Source organism: Somniosus microcephalus, chromosome 26 (genome assembly GCF_052327205.1).
Source record: "Somniosus microcephalus isolate GS21.2 chromosome 26, FLI_Smic_1.0, whole genome shotgun sequence".
In the NCBI taxonomy this organism is placed as follows: Eukaryota; Metazoa; Chordata; class Chondrichthyes; order Squaliformes; family Somniosidae; genus Somniosus; species Somniosus microcephalus.
Genome location: NC_141012.1, coordinates 11782827 through 11794841, shown reverse-complemented (window position 1 = coordinate 11794841; position 12015 = coordinate 11782827). Strand labels below are relative to the sequence as shown.

At 46.7% G+C, this 12015-nt stretch overlaps 1 protein-coding gene across 2 annotated transcripts in view; it reads right to left on the bottom strand.

The window, feature by feature from the left end:
• Nucleotides 1-12015, bottom strand: part of dscaml1 (Down syndrome cell adhesion molecule like 1) — a 703857-nt gene that overhangs the window by 76927 nt on the left and 614915 nt on the right. For both annotated transcript variants that reach the window (XM_085967838.1, XM_085967839.1), the window contains one exon: nucleotides 10658-10756. In XM_085967838.1, coding sequence (XP_085823964.1) covers nucleotides 10658-10756 — 99 coding nt within the window. The remainder of the gene's footprint in view (nucleotides 1-10657; nucleotides 10757-12015) is intronic.

Below are 12015 nucleotides of genomic sequence, written 5' to 3'. Positions count from 1 at the left end.
GGTGTCGTTGTGCACCAGTCGCTGAAGGTAAGCATGCAGGTGCAGCAGGCGGTTAAGAAGGCAAATGGTATGTTGGCCTTCATAGCGAGAGGATTCAAATACAGGAGCAAGGATGTCTTGCTGCAGTTGTACAGGGCCTTGGTGAGACTACACCTTGAGTATTGTGTGCAGTTTTGGTCGCCTTATCTGAGGAAGGATGTTCTTGCCATGGAGGGAGTGCAGCGAAGATTCACCAGACTGATACCTGGGATGGCAGGAATGACGTATGAGGAGAGAGTGGGTCGATTGGGCTTATATTCGCTGGAGTTTAGAAGAATGACAGGGGATCTCTTTGAAACTTATAAAATTCTAATAGGACTAGACAGACTAGATGCAGGAAGGATGTTCCCGATGGCTGGGGAGTCCAGAACCAGGGGTCACAGTCTAAAGATAAGGGGTAAGCCATTTAGGACAGAGATGAGGAGGAATTTCTTCACCCAGAGAGTGGTGAACCTGTGGAATTCTCTACCACAGAAGGCAGTTGAGGCCAATTCATTAAATATATTCAAGAAGGAGTTGGATATATTTCTTAAGGCTAAAGGAATCAAGGGATATGGGGAGAAAGCAGGGACAGGGTACTGAATTTGGATGATCAGCCATGATCTCATTAAATGGCGGAGCAGGCTCGAGGGGCCGAATGGCCTACTCCTGCTCCTATCTTCTATGTTTCTATGTAATCAACGAAGGGAATCTCCCTTCATACACTTGACAGATAGACCCGTCAAATACATGAATGGAGATCACCCCCAAAACACTGTAAAACATTAAATACATTTTTTTTTAAATCACATTTTAAAAATTAGTTGAAATAACAATAAATTAAATATTTTAAACAAAAATTGAATTTTTGGAAAAAAATATTTAAATTATTTTACGGGGCTAAAAATAAACGTACCTTTTTAAAAGTATTTTTAAATGATAAATGAGTGGAAAAAAAATTTTTAAACTTTTTTTCAAATCTTATGCTGGTAAAAGCAGGCCTTACGCCTGGCGTAAGATTTCTAAGGGTTTTCTGCGGGCGGAAGTTCTCCAGAAAGCGGAACTCTCCCCCCGCAGAGGCGCATTCTTGACGGACATCGGTTTTCAGCGCGTGCGCAGTGCATGCCTGAAACTGGCATTTCCGATCGGCCTACGGGTGGGTACACAGCGCGAACCCACCTGTAGGGATCGGAATATCCGGCCCACGATGTTGACTGGGCCACCTTCATCCACCAACTGAAGACTTTGGAGGAATTTTTTTCAGCCCATTTATAAGGGGGTGAGGGGTGTGGGGGAGATTTACCTTTACCCTCCTCTGGGCTGGTGATGCCAACATTGGACTGTGGGGCCAGTCAGTGCTGCTTTTCCTGCCCCTCCTTCTAATGGGTGCCTGAGATACAGGTACACGATGGGCTGAATGGCCTCCTTCTATGATAGGCCACTCTATGATCACCAAGAAATCTAATAGGGAATTCAGAAGAAACTTCTTTACCCAGAGAGTGGTGAGAATGTGGAACTCGCTACCACAGGGAGTGGTTGAAGCGAATAGTATAAATGCATTTAAGGGGAGGCTGGACAAGCATATGACGGAGAAGGGAATAAAGGGTTATGCTGATAGAGTTAGATGAAGAAAGACAGGAGGAGGCTCGTGTGGAGCATAAATGCTGGCATGGACTGGTTGGGCCGAATGGCCTGTTTCTGTGCTGTACATCCTATGTAATCCTATGATGTACCTATAGTGGCATGAGTGCTGTCATTTTTAGTTAAATCAGGGCACCTGCCCCAACCTTGGAGACTCTGGTAGGGGTAAGGGGCAGAGGATCTTGGCAGGCACATCTCTCCACACTTACACCGGGGATGTCGATGCCACGGATTCCTGTCCCCCGTTTATCCAGACCCAGTTCAAATCCGCAGACTTTATACACATTGAGGTAAAAGTTCCACTTCATTACGCGGCCATTTTACCGCCCGTTCATGTCAACCGGTGGAAAATGGCGGGCTGGCGAGCGAGGAAGCAAAATTTCTACCCCGCGCGTTTCCAACAGTTAACAACTGCTACAGTCACGGCTAGTTTGAATTGGAAATGTTACGGTAGCCTAATGGCTGAGGCACTAAGCTAGCAAACCAGAAGCAGCGAGTTCCAAATCCCACTAAGGCAAGCTGCGAAACTGAATTTAATAACTTTGGTAATTGTATGGCCTGGCACCAGAAGAATGACCATAAAAGCTTCGGGATTATCATAAAAACCCAACTGAGTCACTAAAGTTCTTCAGGGAAGGAAGCCGGTCACCCATACTCGGTCTGGACTACACGTGACTCCACTCCCGCACTATGTTGCTGACTCTCTAATGCCCTCTGTAAAGCCAGCCTGTCGTAATCAGTAGCTGCAAAGTTCGACAAGAGTAAAACTGGATGGACCTATTGGCAATGACCTGGGTCATCCCATCAGGATGACGAAGGGAATCTCAGTCCCATCAACCTTGATTCGCAGGAAGTGGGCGTCGTGGCCAAGGCCGCCATTTATTGCCCAATCCTAGTTGCTCTGAGGGGAGTGAGCCTTTGGCAGCATTCCAGCCTCAGGGCCAGAAAGTGCAGGGTTCGCACCCCCACTCCAGACAGTCCCGGCGAGCGGAGTCGGAGCTCCAGCTCTGAATTCTGGGATACTCACGTCCCATCGAATGGGTTGTGGGAGCCCATAAAACCCTCCCGCCGTATAGGACCGACCACCCTATCGGCTGGTATCAAGATGGTTACGTCCATGGAAGGAGCGTTAACGCGGCCAGACAGACTGTTAATCAGCCTGAGAATCTTTCCAACTACTTCACAACTGATCCCCAAAGGGAAGCACGAGATGACACGAGAAGAAGAAGAAGTTGCTCTGAGAAGGTGGTGAGCTCGGGGCTGGTGGCCGAGTTGGGAGTGCCTCGAGTACATGGAAAGGTCGCTAGCTTGTTGACATGAATCTTGTCATTCATGTGAAAATGACTTATGTAATAATACTGGGCGGCCTGCTGGTGGCGCTGTCCAGGGAGAGTATAAATACTCGGGCATGGGCCCAGCTTGCTCAGGACATTCTTTAACAGGAACTAGTGAAGGACACAACTAGATCTCCATGCTGAAAAACAGTTGATTAAAGCCTTGTTTAATACTCAGACCAAGTGCCTGTAGTTTTCTTATGTCACTTGTCTTCATGAATAAAATAAGAGCAGCGTTTACAGTAAAACAAAATCGTACAATTGTAACAAACTGTTACATTGAGAGTTAACTCGCTTGGCCCTAAATCAGGTAAAGGCTGTTGGCTTGGATAAGCCAGGTAAGAGTGCCAGTACTTTACTGTTTAGTCACTTTCTAAGTAGCCCGTGGCACAACTTCCAGGCTGCTTTCTCCTAATAAAAATTACATGCGTACTTGCGTTAGAAAGATGTGCTGAATGGAGTCAGAAAGGGTATTCGTGCCTTGAAGCGGTGCCCAGAGCAAATTGTTGGAAATTCACAGCAAAAATATTATCAGGAAGAGGAGTCCAGAGCTCCCACTGCTTCATATCTCGGTGTTAACTCCTCATTGGCCTGAATGTCACGAAGGGTACTCTTTTTATGGGCGCGTCCTCCTCCCCACCCGATTTTCCTGTATTCCTTCCACCCGGGTGAGCCTATAGCCCCAGGCACAGGACGGCCTAACCTGGAGTTAAACACTCAATTTTCAATTGCCCTCCTCGGCTGTGTAATTCTGCTCTCATTTCTAATGACAGGCCTTAATAAACACAAGCTGACCTTTTTTGGAAAAAATTTTTTGTTAATGTTTGCTCATCCATTTCTGGAGGGGTTGGAATATCAAAGTATTTATGCAAAAGTTGTGCTCACTACTGTCAGTGCCTGACATTTGATCTATTACCCCACCTCCCTAAACCAGCCACCACTGACGTATATCACACTTGCATTTATGCATCTCCTCCCCACATTTAAAACATCTGGAAGCTTTTGCTCAATAAACTACCTTTGAGACCCACTCGTGTTGGGATACTGAATGCTGTGCTTATTTTTAAACAGAAGTCTTCCTCGTCGTATTTCGATAGAACGTTGTTTGTTCGACTGTTCCTTGTTTCTGATTACAGACCGGCTGACCAACAGCGACAGACTATGCCCCCCCAAAAATGACCGAAGCCCCGATTTTAACGTGGGGCGAGATGAGCGTGGGACTGGTGTGGGGAGCGTCAAACTCGCCCCGGCTTGCCAACCCGAGGCCCCGGGCTCTTTTAACTTCCAGGCCTCATTTAACTAGACCAGGCCCGACTTCTGCCCACATCCAGCGACAATGATATCAGGCCGACGGGTGGGAGAAGGGTGAGTCCGGCACCAGGCCGCAGCCAGGGACCCAGGGCAACTCTCAGGGACCGGCAGTTAGGTAAGCGGCGAGGTAGGGGATGGGGTGTAGGGTTTATTTCTGATATCAATAATCCCTTCTCTCTTGCCTGGATGAGTGCAGCTCCAGCAACACTCAAGAAGCTCGACACCATCCAGGACAAAGCAGCCCGCTTGATTGGCACCCCATCCACCACCTTAAACATTCACTCCCTCCACCACCGGTGTACCGTGGCTGCTGTGTGCACCATCTACAAGATGCACTGCAGCAACTCGCCAAGGCTTCTTCGGCAGCACCTCCCAAACCCGCGACCTCTTCCTCCTAGAAGGACAAGGGCAGCAGACGCATGGGAACACCGCCAGCTCCAAGTTCCCCTGCAAGTCACACACTATCCTGACTTGGAAGTATATCGCCGGACCTTCATCGTCACTGGGTCAAAATCATGGACCTCCCTCCCTAACAGCACTGTGGGAGCACCTTCATCACACGGGCTGCGGCGATTTAAGAAGGCGGCTCACCACCACCTTCTCGAGGGCAATTAGGAATGGACAATAAATGCTGACCTTGCCAGCGACGCCCACATCCCATTAAATAATTTTTTTAAAAGGAGATCGCGGTCGAGGGAGAGAAATCTGAGGCCTAGGTTTTCTTGTGGGGCCCAAACGAAAAGTTTAAAAAATAAAACTCACTTACCTCTTCAGAACTCACCAAGGGGCCTTGAGTTCCTTTACACCCGGTGTTATTGGCATGGCCGGTACTGGGTGTCAAAGGCGGCAGCCCCAAGTTAAAATATAGCCAGGGGCTAAATGAAGTCAACAGGCCCCGACTTTTGAATTTCAACCAGACCCTCGCCTGCCTGGTGCGAGGACATCTCTGGTTGGCTAGAACGCGCCTGTTAAAATGGCGAGCAGTGCGAGTCCAGCAAGAATCAGGTGAGTGCCACACTGCAAGAATTTTAACGGCCAGCATGCCCCATTTTCACCAGGTGCAGGTGGTTAAAATCGGGGCTCAATAGTCCATTACATAGAAGATAGGAGCAGGAGTAGGCCATTCGGCCCCTCGAGCCTGCTCTGCCATTCAATGAGATCATGGCTGATCATCCAAATTCAGTACCCTGTCCCTGCTTTCTCCCCATATCCCTTGATCCCTTTAGCCTTAAGAAATATATCTAACTCCTTCTTGAATATATTTAATGAATTGGCCTCAACTGCCTTCTTTGGTAGAGAATTCCACAGGTTCACCACTCTCTGGGTGAAGAAATTCCTCCTCATCTCTGTCCTAAATGGCTTACCCCTTATCTTTAAACTGTGACCCCTGGTTCTGGACTCCCCCGCCATCGGGAACATCCTTCCTGCATCTAGTCTGTCTAGTCCTGTCAGAATGTTATAAGTTTCAATGAGATCCCCTCTCATTCTTCTAAACTCCAGCAACTATAAGCCCAATCGACCCAATCTCTCCTCATACGTCATTCCTGCCATCCCAGGTATCAGCCTGGTGAATCTTCGCTGCACTCCCTCCGTGGCAAGAATATCCTTCCTCAGATAAGGCGACCAAAACTGCACACAATACTCAAGGTGTGGTCTCACCAAGGCCCTGTACAACTGCAGCAAGACATCCTTGTTCCTGTACTTGAATCCTCTTGCTGTGAAGGCCAGCATACCATTTGCCTTCTTAACCAGGCCTTTCTACCAACTCGCATCTCCTTTTTTTAGTAAAATTGGTCAACGGAGGAACAGTGTTATCTTAAACCAATTAAACTCTTATCAGGAGGGCCCTGCAGTTGATTTGAAGAATGTAACACATTTTAATTGACTTCCTGGTCACGAATATTGCAAGGCAAATGCAACCACAGGTTTAGACCGCGCTGGAGGCATCTTACTCAAGTCTTGGCATAGCTGCTTCATGCAAAGGATTAATATCCAGGGGACGTCTTGCAAGGAATCATGTGGCAATTTCCTCATGGCAATCAAACGAGCGGCGCCGTAGCCTGAACGGAGACGAAGGGATTTGCTGCTTTTTCTGCACGTTCAGAGTTTTTAATATCAGTAATCCAATTAAGGGAAAAGTTGATCAACAAGGCAAATTTGAGAGAGAGGGGATTTTAGTGATGGGTGTAGGTAATTAATTGTGTGCTCGTAATTAATTGTTGCAATGGTCTCTCCACTTCTCTGCCCTTGTGCTGCTATGTATCTGCAGCTGTTTGCTGGCCTATGTATTTAAAAGGCAGTAATGTTATTACCGCACAGGAAATTACTGCTGAGTGGGTTTTCTTCTAATTCACTACTAGAGGATTAATAAGGAGGCGTTTACGCTTGACAAACCACCTTCCGAGCCGGGCAGTATTGAAGCTGGTTTGAGCGCACTTGCCTTTACTGCCCAAGGGCCACCACCTGTCCCCCCCCAAGGCCAGAAGCGGATTGGCGAGGGCAGGGCGGGGGGGTGGTGGGGGGGAGAGGGAAGCGGACCCTGGCTCCAGTTTGGAGGTTTGTGTTTGCTGAAGATGAAAATGAACTGGAAACCCAAATAGCTGGTGTCTCCAAAGTCGCGAGAGACACAGGAACAAGCGGGAAAATGGAATTCTGTTTTATAAGAAAGACTCACATTTCTGGGCGGGCTCAACAAGGTCAATCAAGGGAAAATAGCGTAGGTTGGCCACAAATCAATGAAGGCGGGACTACAACTCAAAAAGTGGGAGCCCCGCTTCCATCACGTCCCCATTGACAAAATCCAGCCCATCTTCTCTGCAAAACTCTTCCTGCTGGAGACCAATTTAAGTGGCCAACAGCAGGAGTCTATTGTACACATACGGAAATGCTTCAGATAGAATCACCAGAAGAGGGATTATTTACTAAAGGAAAAGGTAAATGTGGGAGAAACAATAAGTTGGCTGGCCTGGAAAATTCAATGCTCAGCTGGTCCTGAGTTTTGCTTTCTCTGTCACCATCCATCACAGCAAAGGAATGGCAATTTTGGTCACCTTATCTGAGGAAGGATGTTCTTGCCATGGAGGGAGTTCAGCGAAGATTCACCAGGCTGATACCTGGGATGGCAGGAATGACATATGAGGAGAGATTGGGTCGATTGGGCTTGTACTCGCTGGAGTTTAGAAGAATGAGAGGGGATCTCATTGAAACTTATAAAATTCTAACAGGACTAGACAGACTAGATGCAGGAAGGATATTCCGATGGTCGGGGAGTCCAGAACCAGGGGTCACAGTCTAAGGATAAGGGGTAGGCCATTTAGGACAGAGATGAGGAGGAATTTCTTCACCCAGAGAGTGGTGAACCTGTGGAATTCTCTACCACAGAAGGCAGTAGAGGCCAATTCATTAAATATATTCAAGAAGTTGGATATATTTCTTAAGGCTAAAGGGATCAAGGGATACGGGGAGAAGGCAGGGACAGGGTACTGAATTTGGATGATCAGCCATGATCGCATTGAATGGCGGAGCAGGCTCGAGGGGCCGAATGGCCTACTCCTGCTCCTATCTTCTATGTTTCTATAAATGCTGGCCTTGCCAGCGACGCCCACATCCCAGGAACGAATAAAAAAACAAAAGAATAACTGCGTATAGAAAGGTTATTTCTAAAACAGTAGTTTAGCATAGAGAATCCAAACATTTACTGAGAAGCTGGTTTATTTTAATATCTCCTGTAAACATAAGTGTGTCATATTACTGCTATTTATTTCATTGTTCAATAAATTTGTTTCATAAATAGTCTGAAACCGAATCTGATGTTGTGATGCTTTGCCTCTCTTCAAGGTCATGAGGAAGATATTGTGGAACACAAGGTAGATCCAGTCACCAAAGGAAATATGAAGGAAAAGCTTTCTGTCCATGATGCTGGGCATGTAACCAATGAGGAGCTCAGAACCCACCTATGGTACAGTAGTTGAAATATTTAGGATTGAAAAGGGCAGAAACGACCCCAAAACATTAACAGGTTCCACCTCACAGAGAACACAAAGAACCAGGGATCTATCCGCGAAAGGATTTTTATAAAACTCCACCCTTCTCCCCACATCCTTTCTTCCTTCCTCTCCTAAAGGATTTGAAAGTACTGCGCCTTTAAGAGCTTCACACGCATCCTCTGAGTGAAGCCTGTACAGCACACTGAGAATCCCGAGAGACCGCGATTAGGCTACGACACCTGTAAATCACCTTCCGAGCAATATTCTTGCCAGCAAATGGGACGGAAGATTTCCCAGCGCAAGATTTGAACAAATAAAACCCATTTTGTTAAGGATTATATCGGCACAGAATGCGCAGTCCCAGAATAATTCTTCATCTATGCAGAATTGCAATTGCTAAGTAGAACAGGAATGATAAAAACCCAGAGGATGTCACAGATTGTCCGACAGCGTGTCTGTATCCACCTGGGTTTATATGTGGAAATGAGATGATAAAACAGAGGACAACAGTAACACTTCCTGATGTTGTCAAGATTCCGAAGGGGATTGGCATTGCTGAATATTCACTACGGCAAAGAGTTCGAGTTGATTTGAAAAGGAAGGCAGGCAGGATTATTTTTTCTTAACACAAGGATGATAGATGTGTGGATATCAGGAACGGTCATTGCATCGGACGGTATAAGTGGGTTCAAGAGACAACTGGACAGGTTTTGAGAGAGAGGATTTGAGGGATAAGGTGAGAAAATGGGCAGTCGGGATTGATCTAACAAAAAGGACTTGTTGGGTCCAAGGGTATTTTCCTCAATAAAGCTCCTCCTGTTCTTCTTTAATTGCTTACAAGGCAAGCTGTTATATAATAGCGTACAGTGCCCACAGGTTTACCGCTCTCAGCTCTTGTGAACAATGTGTATTTAGCAAAACTAAAAATAAATCTCAATGAACCAAGAAATTCCATCAAAGGCTTGAAGTGCTGTATTTTCGGGGTAAGCAGTGGGGCAGGACTTCCTTCATCCCTTCCATCTTCCTGGGTCAGGGGTCATTGACTATTGGCCACGGGAGACTGCCGCTGCAGCATCCGAAGAGATGGATGGGAATTTAAAGGGGCCGAGGAGCCCTGAGGAGGAGAACGGAAAATGCTTTGAGGCCTCGGCCAAGACCGAGGCTTTTAGAAGGTGAGGCTCCGGGGCGCTGCACTGGAGGGAGAGGAGGCCTTGACTAGGTTGTCCGTCTCCATTTGCAAACATCAGGGCTAATATCACCAATACCCTGCTCCTACCGCCGCTTTCCACCAGTTGGTACTGAGCGGCCAGAAGTTGGGGTTGAAAGGAGGGAAGTGGGGTTCACTGCTTGGGCTCACCCATGGTCATTGCCACTGGGCTGCTAGCACCTGTTGAACTGAACCCCAGCAACAATCACAGAGGATTGGTGAAATAAAGTATTTCAAAGGAATACGATCCAGCCTGCATCATAATTCCTCGTTCTTTTTCTGGAACTCTCCAGTGGGCACCAACTCGAAGTAGCGAGACCTGGCCACGCCTCTATCACGTTTCTTGGCAATGTCTCTAAATACTTCACACACAAGGAGTTGCAGGAAACTTTTTTTATCCAGCGCGGACGGGACCGACGTGGTGCCGGTTCATCAAAAATTCCGGATAACCGAACGCTATAGTAAAAGATACGGAGCTGAGAGCTCCGTATAAAGCAACAAACCCACAATGGCCACAAGTTCCAAGCGTCTCTGTAGCTTAGCAACAGCTGCAGCCACACCCTTGCACAGCAACAGACGGAGGAAGGCAAATACAATATGAAGTAAAACCTACTCCTGAATTTTGCTGGTTAACCGAGATTTCTGGTTATTTAGGTACCGGTAAATCGAAAGTTTCCTGTACTTTGCAGTGCAAATGTGACAACCATTTTGTAAACAGCAAGATCCCACAAACGGCATTGAAATGAAAGACTAGCTAATCTCGTAGGAATGTTGAAACATAGAAACATAGAAGATAGGAGCAGGAGTAGGCCATTCAGCCCCTCGAGCCTGCTCCGCCATTCAATGAGATCATGGCTGATCATCCAAATTCAGTACCCTGTCCCTGCCTTCTCCCCATGACACCAGGAGAACGCCACGCTCTTTTGTTTTTGGATTAGCATCTTTGGTGTCTATCTGAACTATCAAGACGCGGACAGGTTTAACGCCTCAACAGAATGGTGGCGCGATCCAGAACCGAGAGTGCTACCAACCGAGCCAAGCTGACGCTCATTAAAACAAAACTTACCAGCGCAGTTCCAGCAATATGTAAAGGGTTGATGCTTCAAAATACAGCTGGGGAATGAATGGTTGGACGGTGTGGGATTAATAGCTCCACATACCTCTGATGGAGCTGCCGCCATTGTCACCAGGAATCCAAGCCAAGGTAATGGAGGAGGCCGAGGTCCGAGACACTGTCAGACGAGGTTGGTCAGGTGGTACTAGGAAAGAGCAAATAAATCGCCAATGACATAATGCAAAAATTATTATTTAAATCAAATTTAACAGGCGACTTTGTGGTGCAGTGGGTTAAGGAACTGTCCTTTCACTTATTGCTCACTGGTTTTCATCCAACCCAGATTGATGGAATGGGAAATTGTCAGCTGGCTATAAGGGTCCTATCTGAAATGGGTTTGGCCAGTTCCTTGAGCTCTCAGCAAAACATTTGGCTATAGTCGAGCATATCAAGAGGATGCAGAGGAGATTTACTAGCATGGTACCAAAGATGAAGGACTTCAGTTATGTGGCGAGACTGGAGAAGCTGAGATTGTTCTCCTCAGAGCAGCGAAGGTTAAGAGGAGATTTAATTGAGGCGCTTAAAATTATGAAGGGCTTCGATAGAGTAAATAGGGAGAAACTATTTCCAATGGCAAGAGGGTTGTTAACCGAGGACATTGATTTAAGGCAAACATGGAGGTGTTATGATCTGGAATGCACTGCCTGAAAGGGTGGTGGAAACAGTAACTTTCAAAAAGAATTGGATAAATACTTGAAGGGAAAAAATTGCAGGGCTATGGGGAATGGACAGGGGGTGGGACTAATTGGATAGCTCTTTCAAAGCTCTTTCATGATGGGCCGAATCAGCTGTATGATTCTATGAAACAGCCATGATATTGGCACTTAAATCAGGAGACTATCAGCCCAAACCTCAAAAACAAACCTCAATGGGAATTCATCCTTGTGGAATAAAGAGAAGATGGTACAGGTAGACTATCCTTTATCCGCACTTCTGAAAACCGAAAACCTCTGAAAACCGAAAGTTTTTTTGTGGAGCGTAAGTCGTGTGCACGACATAACCCGAGTGGCGCCGATGCTTTTCTGACCTGACTTGCGGGCCTGCTTAGCGTAGGAGTCAGCTGATATCTGGCTTTCCCACAACTGGCGGCGGCAGTCGAGCCCCAGACCCCCGCTAAGTCAAGGAATTCAGATACGGAGCAGGGGGAGCTGTAAACAGACTGTGAGCGGCAGCACAGAGAAACAGGAAGGGGAATGAGACACGGAACAGTCGCAAGAGGTAGCCTGAACTTTTAAAATTTATATTAAATACAAATACTAATTACCAAATTAATTTAATGTTCAGAGTTTCCCAGTCTGAAATAATACCTTCTGAAATCCGAAAATTTCTGAAAACCGAAACACAGCTGGTCCCAAGGTTTTCGGATAAGGGATAGTCAACCTGTATTATAACAAATCAAATATG